Source organism: Lithobates pipiens, unplaced genomic scaffold (genome assembly GCF_037356315.1).
Source record: "Lithobates pipiens isolate NorthernLeopardFrog02 unplaced genomic scaffold, aLitPip1_a1.2 Scaffold_19, whole genome shotgun sequence".
NCBI lineage: Eukaryota > Metazoa > Chordata > Amphibia > Anura > Ranidae > Lithobates > Lithobates pipiens.
The window spans coordinates 100107698-100124940 of record NW_027507764.1 but is presented as its reverse complement, the minus strand read 5'-3'; the positions used below and the strand labels follow the sequence as shown (position 1 = coordinate 100124940).

The 17243-nt window shown below is 50.1% G+C and overlaps 1 protein-coding gene across 1 annotated transcript in view; it reads right to left on the bottom strand.

The window, feature by feature from the left end:
- Positions 1 to 8441, bottom strand: part of PITRM1 (pitrilysin metallopeptidase 1) — an 88061-nt gene extending 79620 nt beyond the window's left edge. Inside the window, exon 1 of the mRNA XM_077491110.1 lies at positions 8311 to 8441. Coding sequence (XP_077347236.1) covers positions 8311 to 8348 — 38 coding nt within the window. The 5' untranslated portion in view covers positions 8349 to 8441. The remainder of the gene's footprint in view (positions 1 to 8310) is intronic.
- Positions 8442 to 17243: the final 8802 nt, after the last annotated feature.

Here is a 17243-nt window from a genome sequence, read left to right as displayed (position 1 = left end):
AGAATCCCTTTGTACCGCCCAACTTCCATACCTCCAAGTAGGATCCGACAGTCACAAAGCAACAAAAGCCCCTCCACTGACCACATTCCTGACACGTCTAGGAGGAAATGCTCATCGCTTCTGACACAATGAGCTTTGAAATTGTGAATTTTATACTAACTGACCCACTCAACTAAAGCCAAATTATATTAAAAATATATAAAATCAATCTAGACACCTTGACTTTAAACCCTGGAAAGTAGGGATGCCCCGAAATTTCGGCCGCCGAAACATATCGTCCGAAAATGCCCTTTTCGGCAATTTGCCGAAAGAGAAAAACAGCCGATAATGGAGCCGAAAATGGGGCGTGGCCTGGGTGGGGGATGGGGCTCCACCCCCCACCACTGGTGCCGCCCATCATGAAAAGCTAGATCATGCTATAGTGCAGGAGAGCCGCCTCCGCCGCCTGTTTGATCAAAGCACGGGAATATCACAGCTTTCATTTCAATAGCTGTGTGTTCCCGGCCACACGCCGTCATACAGCCCCTCCCCCTTGTCTGGGCACTTTGATAGACAGATCACCCGCAGCATTGGACGGATGATCTGTCTATCAAAGTGCCCGGACAAGGGGGAGGGGCTGTATGTGACGGCGTGTGGCCGGGAACACACAGCTATTGAAATGAAAGCTGTTATGTTCCCGGCGCTGTGATCAAACAGGCGGCGGAGGCGGCTCTCTTCGCTTCACAGGCTACCTGCAATGGGGGACACTGGCTGCAATAATAAGGGGACACTGTCTGGCTGCATCTGACGGGCACTGGTGAGGCTGCATAGATCTCTTTTATCATGTGTGCAGTTTCTGACCATCTCCTGTACCATGCCTTCTGTCTCTGACCATCTCCTGTACCATGTCCCCAGTCTCTGACCATCTCCTGTACAAAATATTTTTTTTAAAAATATGTTTCGGTATCGGTGCAGTTTCGGTTTTCGGCCTAGTGTATTTTTCATTTTCGGTATCGGTTTCAGAACCAAAAAACCCATTCGGTGCACCCCTACTGGAAAGTCATCTACTCTCAAATTTTACCAAAGACCACCAAATGTATCCATCCAATGTGAAGAAAATACCTTACATAGCTATGGAGGAGCATCAGCAGCCCACCACCAGCACTCTCACGTGTGGGGGACAGAAGGAAAGGTAAGAGGTGACGGAGGTGTGACCCATCTCTCTATCTAGGTACCTGAGAGACAGCAGGCTCTCTCTCTATAGGTAATGGCAGGCTATCTTTAGGTGTCTAGGCAGCAACAGGCTCTCTCCCATGCACTGACAGCTCTCTCTCTCTCTCAAAGCTCTATATGTATATGAGACAAGCTCTCTCTCTCTAAGTCCAAGAAAAATGGAAGGCTCAATCTCTCCCGCTCTAAAACGTATAGGCGAACGGCAGACTGTCTCGCTCCGTTTCTCAGTTTCGCTCTCTAGGTGACGACAGCCTCTCTCTGTGTCTAGGTGTTGGCAGGCTGTCTCGCTCTGCAATAACAGTTTCTCTCTCTATGTGATGACAGCCTCTCTTTCAGATGAAGACAGGTTCTCACTTACACCCTCTATGGGATGACAGTCTCTCTCTCGGTGATGGCAGGCACTCTCTTGCTCACACTTGCTATGAGAAGACAGTCTCTCCCCCTCACTAGGCGATGACAGTCTCTCCCCCTCACTAGGCGATGACAGTCTCTCCCCCTCACTAGGCGATGACAGTCTCTCCCCCTCACTAGGCGATGACAGTCTCTCCCCCTCACTAGGCGATGACAGTCTCTCCCCCTCACTAGGCGATGACAGTCTCTCCCTCTCTTAGCCCTTGTACACACGGTCGGAGATTCCGACGGAATGTGTCCGATTGGAGCGTTTTGACTGATATTCCGACTGTGTGTGGTATGCATCGGACTGTTTCCGTCGGAATATCTGTCGGATCAAATTTTCCAACTTGCCGGAAATATTTTCTGACAAAATGCTCTGATCGGACATACTCCGATCATGTGTAGAGAATTCCGATCGGACAAAGTGCCACGCATGCTCAGATCAAATTCCTACATCAAAGCTATTGGCTACTAGCCTGAACATAGTCCTGTTGTAACGAAATAACGTCATCACGTTCTGGAGCGATCGGATTTTCTGACAACTTCGTCCGACCGTGTGTATGCAACAGTTTCGGACAAGATCCGACGGATTTGGTTGTCGGAATCTCCAACCATGTGTACAAGGGCTTAGTGGTAACAGGTTCTCTGGCTCACCCTCTCTATGCGATGACAGTCTGTCTCTCCCTCTCTTCTAGGTGATGGCAGGCACTCCCTCACTCACGCTCTCTCTGGGCGATGGCAGCCAGATGAGGACAGGTTCTCTCTCTCTCGCTCGGCGATGACAGTCTCTCTCCCTCCCCCTCGCTCGGCGACGACAGTCTCTCTCCCTCCCCCTCGCTCGGCGACGACAGTCTCTCTCCCTCGCCAGGCGACGACAGTCTCTCTCTCTCTCTCTCGCCAGGCGACGACAGTCTCTCTCTCTCTCTCTCGCCAGGCGATGACAGTCTCTCTCTCTCTCTCTCTCTCGCCAGACGACGACAGTCTCTCTCTCTCGCTAGACGACGACAGTCTCTCTCTCTCTCGCTAGACGACGACAGTCTCTCTCTCTCTCGCTAGACGACGACAGTCTCTCTCTCTCTCTCTCGCTAGGCGACGACAGTCTCTCTCTCTCTCTCTCGCTAGGCGACGACAGTCTCTCTCTCTCTCTCTCGCCAGACGACGACAGTCTCTCTCTCTCTCTCTCGCTAGACGACGACAGTCTCTCTCTCTCTCGCTAGACGACGACAGTCTCTCTCTCTCTCGCTAGACGACGACAGTCTCTCTCTCTCTCTCTCTCGCTAGACGACGACAGTCTCTCTCTCTCGCTAGGCGATGACAGTCTCTCTCTCTCGCTAGGCGACGACAGTCTCTCTCTCTCTCGCCTTAGGCGACGACAGTCTCTCTCTCTCTCTCGCCTTAGGCGACGACAGTCTCTCTCTCTCTCTCGCCTTAGGCGACGACAGTCTCTCTCTCTCTCTCGCCTTAGGCGACGACAGTCTCTCTCTCTCTCTCTCGCCTTAGGCGACGACAGTCTCTCTCTCTCTCTCTCGCCTTAGGCGACGACAGTCTCTCTCTCTCTCTCGCCTTAGGCGACGACAGTCTCTCTCTCTCTCGCTAGGCGACGACAGTCTCTCTCTCTCTCGCTAGGCGACGACAGTCTCTCTCTCTCTCGCTAGGCGATGACAGTCTCTCTCGCTAGGCGATGACAGTCTCTCTCGCTAGGCGATGACAGTCTCTCTCGCTAGGCGATGACAGTCTCTCTCTCTCTCGCTAGGCGATGACAGTCTCTCTCTCTCTCGCTAGGCGATGACAGTCTCTCTCTCTCTCGCTAGGCGATGACAGTCTCTCTCTCTCTCTCTCGCTAGGCGATGACAGTCTCTCTCTCTCTCTCTCTCTCGCTAGGCGATGACAGTCTCTCTCTCTCTCTCTCTCTCGCCTTAGGCGATGACAGTCTCTCTCTCTCTCTCTCGCCTTAGGCGATGACAGTCTCTCTCTCTCTCTCTCGCCTTAGGCGATGACAGTCTCTCTCTCTCTCTCTCGCCTTAGGCGATGACAGTCTCTCTCTCTCTCTCTCGCCTTAGGCGATGACAGTCTCTCTCTCGCCTTAGGCGATGACAGTCTCTCTCTCGCCTTAGGCGATGACAGTCTCTCTCTCGCCTTAGGCGATGACAGTCTCTCTCTCGCCTTAGGCGATGACAGTCTCTCTCTCTCTCTCGCCTTAGGCGATGACAGTCTCTCTCTCTCTCTCGCTAGGCGATGACAGTCTCTCTCTCTCGCTAGGCGATGACAGTCTCTCTCTCTCGCTAGGCGATGACAGTCTCTCTCTCTCGCTAGGCGATGACAGTCTCTCTCTCTCGCTAGGCGATGACAGTCTCTCTCTCTCGCTAGGCGATGACAGTCTCTCTCTCTCGCTAGGCGATGACAGTCTCTCTCTCTCGCTAGGCGATGACAGTCTCTCTCTCTCGCTAGGCGATGACAGTCTCTCTCTCTCTCTCTCGCTAGGCGATGACAGTCTCTCTCTCTCTCTCGCTAGGCGATGACAGTCTCTCTCTCTCTCTCGCTAGGCGATGACAGTCTCTCTCTCTCTCTCGCTAGGCGATGGCAGTCTCTCTCTCTCTCCCTAGGCGATGGCAGTCTCTCTCTCTCCCTAGGCGATGGCAGTCTCTCTCTCTCTCTCCCTAGGCGATGGCAGTCTCTCTCTCTCTCCCTAGGCGATGGCAGTCTCTCTCTCTCTCCCTAGGCGATGGCAGTCTCTCTCTCTCTCCCTAGGCGATGGCAGTCTCTCTCTCTCTCCCTAGGCGATGGCAGTCTCTCTCTCTCTCCCTAGGCGATGGCAGTCTCTCTCTCTCTCCCTAGGCGATGGCAGTCTCTCTCTCTCTCCCTAGGCGATGGCAGTCTCTCTCTCTCCCTAGGCGATGGCAGTCTCTCTCTCTCTCCCTAGGCGATGGCAGTCTCTCTCTCTCTCCCTAGGTGATGGCAGTCTCTCTCTCTCTCTCGCTAGGCGATGGCAGTCTCTCTCTCTCTCCCTAGGCGATGGCAGTCTCTCTCTCTCTCTCGCTAGGCGATGGCAGTCTCTCTCTCTCTCGCTAGGCGATGGCAGTCTCTCTCTCTCTCTCGCTAGGCGATGGCAGTCTCTCTCTCTCTCGCTAGGCGATGGCAGTCTCTCTCTCTCTCTCGCTAGGCGATGGCAGTCTCTCTCTCTCTCTCGCTAGGCGATGGCAGTCTCTCTCTCTCTCTCGCTAGGCGATGGCAGTCTCTCTCTCTCGCTAGGCGATGGCAGTCTCTCTCTCTCTCGCTAGGCGATGGCAGTCTCTCTCTCTCTCGCTAGGCGATGGCAGTCTCTCTCTCTCTCGCTAGGCGATGGCAGTCTCTCTCTCTCTCGCTAGGCGATGGCAGTCTCTCTCTCGCTAGGCGATGGCAGTCTCTCTCTCGCTAGGCGATGGCAGTCTCTCTCTCTCTCTCGCTAGGCGATGGCAGTCTCTCTCTCTCTCTCTCTCTCTCTCTCGCTAGGCGATGGCAGTCTCTCTCTCTCTCTCGCTAGGCGATGGCAGTCTCTCTCTCTCTCGCTAGGCGATGGCAGTCTCTCTCCCTCTCTCTCGCTAGGCGATGGCAGTCTCTCTCCCTCTCTCTCGCTAGGCGATGGCAGTCTCTCTCTCGCTAGGCGATGGCAGTCTCTCTCTCGCTAGGCGATGGCAGTCTCTCTCTCGCTAGGCGATGGCAGTCTCTCTCTCGCTAGGCGATGGCAGTCTCTCTCTCGCTAGGCGATGGCAGTCTCTCTCTCGCTAGGCGATGGCAGTCTCTCTCTCTCTCGCTAGGCGATGGCAGTCTCTCTCTCTCTCGCTAGGCGATGGCAGTCTCTCTCTCTCTCGCTAGGCGATGGCAGTCTCTCTCTCTCTCGCTAGGCGATGGCAGTCTCTCTCTCTCTCGCTAGGCGATGGCAGTCTCTCTCTCTCTCGCTAGGCGATGGCAGTCTCTCTCTCTCTCGCTAGGCGATGGCAGTCTCTCTCTCTCTCGCTAGGCGATGGCAGTCTCTCTCTCTCTCGCTAGGCGATGGCAGTCTCTCTCTCTCTCGCTAGGCGATGGCAGTCTCTCTCTCTCTCGCTAGGCGATGGCAGTCTCTCTCTCTCTCGCTAGGCGATGGCAGTCTCTCTCTCTCTCGCTAGGCGATGGCAGTCTCTCTCTCTCTCGCTAGGCGATGGCAGTCTCTCTCTCTCTCGCTAGGCGATGGCAGTCTCTCTCTCGCTAGGCGATGGCAGTCTCTCTCTCGCTAGGCGATGGCAGTCTCTCTCTCTCTCGCTAGGCGATGGCAGTCTCTCTCTCGCTAGGCGATGGCAGTCTCTCTCTCGCTAGGCGATGGCAGTCTCTCTCTCGCTAGGCGATGGCAGTCTCTCTCTCGCTAGGCGATGGCAGTCTCTCTCTCGCTAGGCGATGGCAGTCTCTCTCTCGCTAGGCGATGGCAGTCTCTCTCTCGCTAGGCGATGGCAGTCTCTCTCTCGCTAGGCGATGGCAGTCTCTCTCTCGCTAGGCGATGGCAGTCTCTCTCTCTCTCTCTCTCTCGCTAGGCGATGGCAGTCTCTCTCTCTCTCTCTCGCTAGGCGATGGCAGTCTCTCTCTCTCTCTCTCTCTCTCTCGCTAGGCGATGGCAGTCTCTCTCTCTCTCTCTCGCTAGGCGATGGCAGTCTCTCTCTCTCTCGCTAGGCGATGGCAGTCTCTCTCTCTCTCGCTAGGCGATGGCAGTCTCTCTCTCTCTCGCTAGGCGATGGCAGTCTCTCTCTCTCTCGCTAGGCGATGGCAGTCTCTCTCTCTCTCTCGCTAGGCGATGGCAGTCTCTCTCTCTCGCTAGGCGATGGCAGTCTCTCTCTCTCGCTAGGCGATGGCAGTCTCTCTCTCTCGCTAGGCGATGGCAGTCTCTCTCTCTCGCTAGGCGATGGCAGTCTCTCTCTCTCGCTAGGCGATGGCAGTCTCTCTCTCTCGCTAGGCGATGGCAGTCTCTCTCTCTCGCTAGGCGATGGCAGTCTCTCTCTCTCGCTAGGCGATGGCAGTCTCTCTCTCTCGCTAGGCGATGGCAGTCTCTCTCTCTCGCTAGGCGATGGCAGTCTCTCTCTCTCGCTAGGCGATGGCAGTCTCTCTCTCGCTAGGCGATGGCAGTCTCTCTCTCGCTAGGCGATGACAGTCTCTCTCTCTCGCTAGGCGATGACAGTCTCTCTCTCTCTCTCGCTAGGCAATGACAGTCTCTCTCTCTCTCTCGCTAGGCAATGACAGTCTCTCTCTCTCTCTCGCTAGGCAATGACAGTCTCTCTCTCTCTCTCGCTAGGCAATGACAGTCTCTCTCTCTCTCTCGCTAGGCAATGACAGTCTCTCTCTCTCTCTCTCTCGCTAGGCAATGACAGTCTCTCTCTCTCGCTAGGCAACGACAGTCTCTCTCTCTCTCTCTCTCTCGCTAGGCAACGACAGTCTCTCTCTCTCTCTCGCTAGGCAAGGACAGTCTCTCTCTCTCTAGGCAATGACAGTCTCTCTCTCTCTCTCTCTCGCTAGGCAATGACAGTCTCTCTCTCTCGCTAGGCAATGACAGTCTCTCTCTCTCTCTCGCTAGGCAATGACAGTCTCTCTCTCTCTCTCTAGGCAATGACAGTCTCTCTCTCTCTCTCGCTAGGCAATGACAGTCTCTCTCGCTAGGCAATGACAGTCTCTCTCTCTCTCGCTAGGCAATGAGTCTCTCTCTCTCTCTCGCTAGGCAATGACAGTCTCTATCTCTCTTGCTAGGCGAAGACAGTCTCCATTTAGGCGATGACAGTCTCTCTCTCGCGCGTGCGCGCACTAGGCGATGACAGTCTCTATTTCTCGGCGATGACAGTCTCTATTTCTCGGCGATGACAGTCTCTATTTCTCGGCGATGACAGTCTCTATTTCTCGGCGATGACAGTCTCTATTTCTCGGCGATGACAGTCTCTATTTCTCGGCGATGACAGTCTCTATTTCTCGGCGATGACAGTCTCCATTTAGGCGATGACAGTCTCCATTTAGGCGATGACAGTCTCTCTCTCGAGTGCGCGCACTAGGCGATGACAGTCTCTATTTCTCGGCGATGACAGTTTCTATCTCTCTCGCTAGGCGAAGACAGTCTCCATTTAGGCGATGACAGTCTCTCTCTCTCTCGCGTGCGCGCACTAGGCAATGACAGTCTCTATTTCTCCGCGATGACAGTCTCTAGTTCTCGCTAGGCAATGACAGTCTCTATTTCTCGGCGATGACAGTTTCTATCTCTCTCGCTAGGCGAAGACCGTCTCTATTTAGGCGATGACAGTTACTCTCTCTCTCTCTCGTGCGCACACTAGGCGATGACAGTCTCTCTGGGTGACGGCAGGTTCTCGCTCGCACTCTCTCTAGCTGAAGACAGTCTACCCCTCTCTCTGTTATGTGCTCTCTCTAGAAGATGACAGTCACAGTCTGGTGTGTGTGTATATATAGACAGGATCTCTCTCTCTCTCCCAGGGTTGCTATAGGAGGACAGATGAGAGCCCATGAGCCTGGGTCCCCCATCTTCCAGCAGACTCTGCCATTATAGCCTGGCACTGTATATCTGCACAGAAGTTACTGTCCAGCATGGGGTCAGTAATAAAACATGCACTGTCACAGCACGTGTAGGCACATGAAGAGAACTATGAGCACACACTAATCACCACATACATTTGATGACACGAATACAATGAAAAGCTCTCATCTCACCTGCTCACGAACAGCCCGGCTTTGCACTGCCTAAGCATCTCTGAGCAGTACACCCAGCCGGCCCGGCTTCACTCTGCAGAATAATCTCCCCACCCCCTACCATCGCGGATAACCACTGGCCGAAGCCAGACCTACGTGTGTGTTGATTGGCTAAGAGGCGTGGCCTCCCAGACTTGGAACAGAACATGTGAAGGGCACTCTGCTCATTTGTCAGCGTGCTCTGAACGTCACATGTCCTCGTCACTCCGCCCCTTATTGCTCACCTACCATACGGCGTTATCGAACTCATTTACTAACATTTAGTTGGTCTGTGCAGCGGGAGAAGCTGCCCTCCACCAATCACGTGGTTGATTTACTTTAAAATTGATGGAACGCTACAGAAGGGAAGAAAGGCGGCAGCTGATTGGCTGGAAGTAATTCTGCGCTATTTCTTTGTAGAGAAAGTTGTCAGTTTGGTTTTTTTGTTGGTTCTTAGACTTTTTTTTTTTTTCAAAATTCAACTGTTTTTTAATTTACTTATGGATAGAGTAAGGAGGGGGTTAAACCCGGGCTTTTTTTGAGTCTCTGTGTCTTTAACTACTTCTAGTCCGGGACTTTTCTGGAATGTTTTGGTAACAATTATTATTTTCTTACTAGAAATATATTTGGAACCCTCAAACATTACATATATTTATTAAAGCAGAGACCCTAGAGAATAAATTGGCGTGTTTTGTAATATTTATGTCACACGGTACTTGCGCAGAGGTTTTTTAGCCGCAATTTTTTGGGGAAAAATAACACCTTTTGAATTTTAAGGCCAATAAAACACAGTATATAACTACATTTTTTATGTAAAAACTAAAAGATGATATAACGCAGAGTAAATAAATACCAAATCTTAAAATTGTGCGTGCTTTAAAAGCCTTTACAAGTTACCACATTAGGTTTACACAAGAGGTCTGGTGCTAGAATTACTGCCCATGATCTGACATTTGCGGCGATACTCAGAGGCATATCTGCCGCAAGGCAAACAAGGCATTTGCCTAGGGCTGCATTATTTCATGGAGGCAGCATCGCCTGTCCCCTCGCCATCCGTGCAACATTGCCGCTGACAGCAGGCTGAGTGGAGCTGTCAATCATCCTTAGAGCCTGCCCTCTTTCCCCACACTGTCCCTGCCTCGCACTGGGATTGGGCAAGGCCGTGGCTCCTCTCCCCCTTTTTCACAAAAGGAGGAGGAGGTAGTGTTGCCACCTGTCCAGGATTCACCCGGACAGTTCGGATTTGGAATCATGCGTCCAGGTTTCAGACTGCCTGAAACCCGGACATATTATTTAGACTGGACTATGGCTTCCCAGCAGGGTTATTGGCTGCACTTGTCTAAGCTGAGAGTGTGTGTTATACTCTTTCACACTGCCCAAAGCCAGCACTAACACCTCCCCCCCCCCCAAACACCCCTACCCTTCTGTGTCCAAACTCCAATCCCTGGCGCTGTGCCTCAGAAAAGGAATGTGGAGGCCGGAAATTTGAAGTCTAGCAGCCTCAGATATGTCTGGATGAGAGGTGCCGACTGCCAAGGGGTGAGTGAGCTCACCATCCATCCCTGTCTGTGACTGAAGTCTCCCCCTTCTTTCTCCTGCCTCTGAGTAAGTACACTAAGGCAAATCAGGGTTCTCAGAGCACCCCTTACATCAGAGTTCCCCTTTACACCAGAAGCCACGTGTTTCCCCTTACATCAGAGTCTTCACCATACATCAGAATTCTCAGTGTTCCCTCCTAAATCAGGGTTTCCATAGCATCCCTTATGTTAGAGGCCCCAGAGTTCTCACTTACCTCAGAGTCTGCTACAGTGAAAGGGAACTCTGCGAGTTCAGATGTAAAAGGGGGAACTCTGTGGACTCTGTTGTAAAGGGGGACTCTTGTTATTAACTTCATATGATTAGAAATGTTATTTAATAGCAAACTATATGTATAGTTTATACTATAACAAAAATTGCCATGCGCAGCTAAAGTGTTCAGGTTTGACTTGAAGAAAAGGTGGCAACCCTAGGAGGAGGAGAGGCTTGCTCTGCAGGCTTCATGGCCCATTCCTGGAAGGGAGTGCAGGAGAGCCAGGGCTGGGGTGGACGGGCACCCCCAATCTATCATCTGGATAAGCCCCAGACCCCCTGCTACAGAGACGATGCTGGGAGCTATAGAAGATGGTTGGTCTGCACCTTGTAAAGACTTTCTACATCACCCATCCGACAATTGTTTTCTGGAGACATGTGAGTGCGGGCACTGGGGGTGTAGGAGGTGACTGTGGGCACTGGGCATGTATGGGGTGAGTGTGGGGGCTGGGTTGTGAGGTGAGAGTGGGCACTGGGGGTGTAGGAGGTGACTGTGGGCACCGGGCGTGTATGGGGTGAGTGTGGAGGCTGGGTTGTGAGGTGAGTGTGGACACTGGGGGTGTAGGAGGTGAGTGTGGGCACTGGGGGTGTAGGAGGTGAGTGTGGGGGCTGGGTTGTGAGGTGAGTGTGGGCTGGGTTGTGAGGTGAGTGAGGGCACTGGGGGTGTAGGAGGTGACTGTGGGCACCGGGCGTGTATGGGGTGAGTGTGGGGGCAGGGTTATGAGGTGAGTGTGGGCACTAGGGGTGTAGGAGGTGAGTGTGGGCACTGGGGGTGTAAGAGGTGAGTGTGGGCACTGGGGGTGTAAGAGGTGAGTGTGGGCACTAGGGGTGTAGGAGGTGAGTGTGGGGGCTGGGTTGTGAGGTGAGTGTGGGCACTGGGGGTGTAGGATGTGAGTGTGGGCACTGGGGGTGTATGGAGTGAGTGTGGGGCCTGGTTTGTGAGGTGAGTGTGGACATTGGGGGTGTCTCTCTCACCCCCTTCCTCTCTCTTCCCCCACCTCTTACCCCCATCCTCTCTCTACTTCTCCCCATTTCTCTCTTTTTCCATGTCCCCATCCCTCTCTCCTTCCTAGTCATATCTCCTATCCAGGCTAGTGGGGGGGGGGTTCTACTCCACAGCCACCAGAGACCCCCACATAGCCACGTGTGAAGGAAGGGGTGGGAAAAATTTAGATGGGGGGGCACCAGGTTTTAGGCAGCACAAAATCAAAATACACCATGGATAATACTTGTGTGGTATGATCGGTGTTTGCACGTATGTAGGACCAAAGCGCGGGTTTATCTTTGCGTGCAAGCACAGGAAGACAGGGTCAAGTTAAATATTTTTTAACCATTTGCCAACCAGCCACCATCATTATACAGCAGCAGGTTGGCTCTATTATGCGAATTGCCATAGCTGTACGTTGGTTCGTAAACAAACAGATCCCCAGTCTAACGGGGGAGTAGAGAGAGATCGTCTGTTCCTAGTGATCAGGAACAGCGATCCCTCTCCTCCTCCAGTAAGTCCACTCCCCCCACAGTTAGGAACACCTCCCTAGGGAACACTTAACCCCTTGATTGCCCCTTAGTGTTAACCCCTTCCCTGCCAGTGTCATTTATACAGTAATCAGTGCATTTTTATAGCACTGATCGCTGTATAAATGTCACTGGTCCCAAAAAAGTGTCTGATCGGTGTGCCGCAATGTCCCAGTCCCACTAAAAATGATCAGCTGATCACCGCTATTACTAGTAAAAAAATTTTTTTATAAAAATGCCATAAATCTATCCCCTATTTTGTAGACGCTATAACTTTTGCGCAAACCAATCAACCAACCAACCAATCAAGCTTATTGCTATTTCCTTTTACCAAACATATGTAGAAGAATATATATAGGCTTAAACTGGGCCTAAATTATTTTTCTTTATATTTTTTGGGGGATATTTATTATAGCAAAAGGTAAAAAAAAATGATTTTTTTCAGAATTGTCGCTCTTTTTTTGTTTATAGCGCAAAAAATAAAAACGACAGAAGTGATCAATTACCACCAAAAGAAAGCTCTATTTGTGGGAAAAAAAGGACATACATTTTGTTTGGGTACAGCATTGCACGACCGCTCAATTGTCAGTTAAAGCGGCACAGTGCCGTATCGCAAAAAAATGGCCTGTCATTAAGGGGGCAAATCCTTCTGGTCTTTAAGTGGCTAAAATAATTATTAATAAAATTTTTTTTATTTTACACTATTTGTTTTTTTTGTTTTGTTTTTTTTAGATCACTTTTATTCCTGTCACAAGGAATGTAAATATCCTTGTGACACCAAAAGGCACGTGACAAGTCCTCTTTATAGAGAGATCTGGGGTCTACAAGATCCCAGATCTCTCCTCTGCACTTAAAGAGGAAGTAAACCCTGATGAGTTTACTTCCTCTTTGATTCCCTGCAAAGGTAAAGCATTTTTTTTTTCCTCTTTCTTCCTGCCAATTTAGGGGAGGGGTTAATTGTGCACAGGTGTATAAAAGGTAGTTATACAAACTCCTCCAGGAGCTTGCTCCCTGATTGTGGCTTGCATGTGGATTTTGTGAACACAAGTGGATTTTTTAACTAAAGTGGAGAGTTAATAACCAGGAGTTGAAAACAGGAGTTAAGACAGGAGTCTCTAACCTCTATCCTACCTCCATTTTAAAGATCCCACTGCAAGGGGCAACCAGACAGCTCTCCGGAAACGTCAGGCTGACAGCAAGCCAGATTCACCGGAACCAGAGTGTTTAACAGGGACCACCGCAGCCAGGTAAGCTCGCATCTCCACTCCCCCCCCCCCCCCAGTGATTGTTCCAGGGACTCCGTCCGACCGCCTACGGGGGTCAGGAAGGAATTTTTGCCCCACTGGTGCGTTTGGCTGCTACTGTCAGGGGGTTTTTCGCCTTCCTCTGGAACAATCAGGAACAACCGTAGGTTAGCATACCCCTACCTCCGGCCTCCGTTCCATTTTTCACGCTATCCTAGGACGACTATTCCAGATCACAGCCAGACTTCTTTTCTGAGCGGAGACCTTCACCTTAAGTAAAGGTAGCCGGAACAGCCAGCAACCGAATACAACAACTCCTTCCGCATCCATATAGGCATCCCCTGATCAACTTGCGCGCTAATAGCCTCAAGCACGGCGGCAAGTCTGATACTTAGCCCCTCCTCAGGATCAATACCCTGATCAGGATCATCATCTTAGGCCCATAGTACCATCAACAGCATCCACAAACCATGTGCTACTTCAGATACTCAGCTGAAGTTCTGCACAGACTAAGGAACATCAACACCACATTGCCATCTTTCATACAAAAAATACTTCAAAGAGAACAACTATTAAAAACCGGGCGACAAGCAGCTCCCAATCACAGGAAAACATCTACTCGACCACTACAATTAGATTGCGCCTTGATTAACGCCAGGTCTGCAGTCAAACATACAGTGGTGTGAAAAAGTGTTTGCCCCCTTCCTCATTTCCTGTTCCTTTGCATGTTTGTCACGCTTAAGTGTTTCGGAACATCAAACCAATTTAAACAATAGTCAAGGACAACACAAGTAAACACAAAATGCAATTTGTAAATGAAGGTGTTTATTATTAAAGGTGAAAGAAAATCCAAACCATCATGGCCCTGTGTGAAAAAGTGATTGCCCCCCTTGTTAAAACATACTATAACTGTGGTTGTCCACACCTGAGTTCAATTTCTATAGCCACACCCAGGCCTGATTATTGCCACACCTGTTCACAATCAAGGCATCACTTAAATAGGAGCTGCTTGACACAGTAAGGTCCACCAGAAGATCCTTAAAAGCTACACATCATGCCGAGACCCAAAGAAATTCAGGAACAATTGAGAAAGAAAGTAATTGAGATCTATCAGTCTGGAAAGGGTTATAAAGCCATTTCCAAAGCTTTGGGAATCCAGCGAACCACAGTGAGAGCCATTATTCTCAAATGGCGAAGACATGGAACAGTGGTGAACCTTCCCAGGAGTGGCCGGCCGCCCAAAATTACCCCAAGAGCGCAGCGACGACTCATCCAAGAGGTCACAAAAGACCCCACAACAACGTCCAAGGAACTGCAGGCCTCACTTGCCTCAGTTAAGGTCAGCGTTCATGCCTCCACCATCAGGAAAAGACTGGGCAAAAATAGCCTGCATGGCAGAGTTCCAAGGAGAAAACCACTGCTGAGCAAAAAGAACATCAAAGCTCGTCTCAATTTCTCCACAACACATCTTGATGATCCCCAAGACTTTTGGGACAACATTCTGTGGACCGATGAGACAAAAGTGGAACTCTTTGGAAGGTGTGTGTCCAAGTATATCTGGCGTAGAAGGAACACTGCATTTCATAAAAAGAACATTATACCAACATTAAAATATGGTGGTGGTAGTGTGATGGTCTGGGGCTGTTTTGCTGCTTCAGGACCTGGAAGACTTGCCGTGATAAAAGGAACTATGAATTCTGCTGTCTACCAAGAGATCCTGAAGGAGAATGTCCGACCATCTGTTCGTGTACTCAAGCTGAAACGAACTTGGGTTCTGCAGCAGGACAATGATCCTAAACACACCAGCAAGTCCACCACCGAATGGCTGAAGAAAAACAAAATGAAGACTTTGGAGTGGCCTAGCCAAAGTCCTGACCTGAATCCTATTGAGATGTTGTGGTATGACCTTAAAAAGGCCGTTCATGCTCGAAAACCCTCTAATGTAACTGAATTAGGACAATTCTGCAAAGATGAGTGGGCCGAAATTCCTCCAGGACGCTGTAAAAGCCTCATTGCACGTTATCGCAAACGCTTGGTTGCAGTTGTTGCTGCTAAGGGTGGCCCAACCAGTTATTAGGTTTAAGGGGCAATCACTTTTTCACACAGGGCCATGATGGTTTGGATTTTTTTTCACCTTTAATAATAAACACCTTCATTTACAAATTGCATTTTGTGTTTACTTGTGTTGTCCTTGACTATTGTTTAAATTGGTTTGATGTTCCGAAACACTTAAGTGTGACAAACATGCAAAGGAACAGGAAATGAGGAAGGGGGCAAACACTTTTTCACACCACTGTAGACTGGAAGTACACGACTTCATCATCGAGAACAATGTAGACTGCCTCTTCATCACCGAAAGCTGGCTAACCTCTGACTGCAACACCATCCTCACCAAATTGGTGCCGGAAAACTACAGGATCCTAACCGAACACCGGATAGGGAAAAAAGGAGGAGGCCTAGCAGTGATCTTTAAAGGTCATCTGGATCTCACTAAACCATCATCTCAGAACCCAGTGCCTTTTATGGAAACCCTGACGCTACATCTTCAACCAACACCCCATGACACCACTCATATTCTACTGTGCTACAGACCACCGGGACCAAAGTCCAATCTTCTTTCACCCCTCACGGAATCCTTTGCAATGCACACCCTAAAATTCAAAAATTTCCTGGCACTCGCAGATTTCAACCTTTGGGCAAATGAGCCTAAAGACCCCATTGCGACTGCCTGCATCAATCAACTAGAAGAACTGGGTCTCCAGCAACTGATAAAGACTCCCACGCATGGGTCAGGACACACCCTGGACCTAATTTTCAAACAGAACATCGACGTCAACATACTCGACAACATTACATTGCCATGGACGGATCACCACGCCATCAAATTCAAAATAGCTACCAACATCACCAACGAAAAACGGAAACCTGTAACAACGCACTGGACCAGATCGCATAAAAAACTGTACTCCGAATCCTTCAAATCCACTCTGTCCAACAAGATAACTACAATAACCTTAAACCACTCTACGGAGGAAACACTCAACTCCCTGAACAGGGCATTGCTGCAATCAGCAGACTCGGTAGCACCAAAACGCAGGGCTCTCATCAGGAAGAAAAACTCTGGATGGTTTAATAGCTCCCTCGCCGTACTAAAGCAAGAACGCAGAAGAGCGGAAAGAACATGGAGAAGAAATACCACAGAGGAAAACCACTTTAACTACAAAGGTCTCACAGAGAATTATCGGAAAGCAATCTTCAAAGCCAAAAAAGACCACTTCTCATATACAATCTCAACGGCCGCAAACCAACCACGGGAACTGTTTAAACTGGTTAATCAATCAATGAATCCGGTGTGCCTAGAACCCCCAGAAAGCGAATCCCAGGATTACTGTGACAAACTGTCGGATTTTTTCATCGATAAAGTCAAAACCATCAGGGAAACAATTTGTCAGAAGAAAACATCCAACCTCAGCCAGCAAATACATAAAGAGGATGTCTGCACCAACATACCGCAACCGCCGAAATTTTCACTATCCCCAATTACCGTAGACACCGCAAAAAACATCATTAATAAACTGCGTGACAGTACCTCACATATTGACATCATCCCCACAAAACTACTGAAAGAATGCTCCGACATCGTGGCTCCAACCATAACCCACCTCATAAACCGATCATTCCACGAAGGGATTGTTCCCAGCATCCTCAAACAAGGCATCGTCAAACCTCTACTCAAGAAACCAAGCCTGGACCCTCAGGATCCAAACAACCGTAGGCCAATTACAAGCCTCAACACCATTTCTAAGATCATGGAGAAAGCTGTAGTACATCAGCTACAACTTCACCTGGATACTCACAAACTCCTGGACCCGCTGCAATCAGGCTTCTGCCCGGGTCATGGAACAGAAACAGCGCTCCTCAAGATCTGGGACGACGCCCTCGAAGCAGCAGATGACGGAGAGCCATGTCTCCTCGTACTGCTAGACCTAAGTGCAGCGTTTGATACAGTAGATCACAATACTCTACTCGTCCGACTCACAGAAGTAGCCGGAGTCCAAGACATAGATCTCCAATGGTTCGCGTCCTTCCTAGGAAATTGGTCACAGACAGTGAAACTAGGAAAATTCCTCTCCGAAACTCAGGCAGTCACCTGCGGAGTCCCTCAAGGCTCTCCTTTATCACCCGTTCTCTTGAACATTTACATTTGCCCACTTCTCCAAATCATCAGATGCTCAGATCTCTGCTTCCACTCTTACGCTGACGACACGCAACTTTATTTCTGGATCAATGGAAAAAAAGATCACCAAC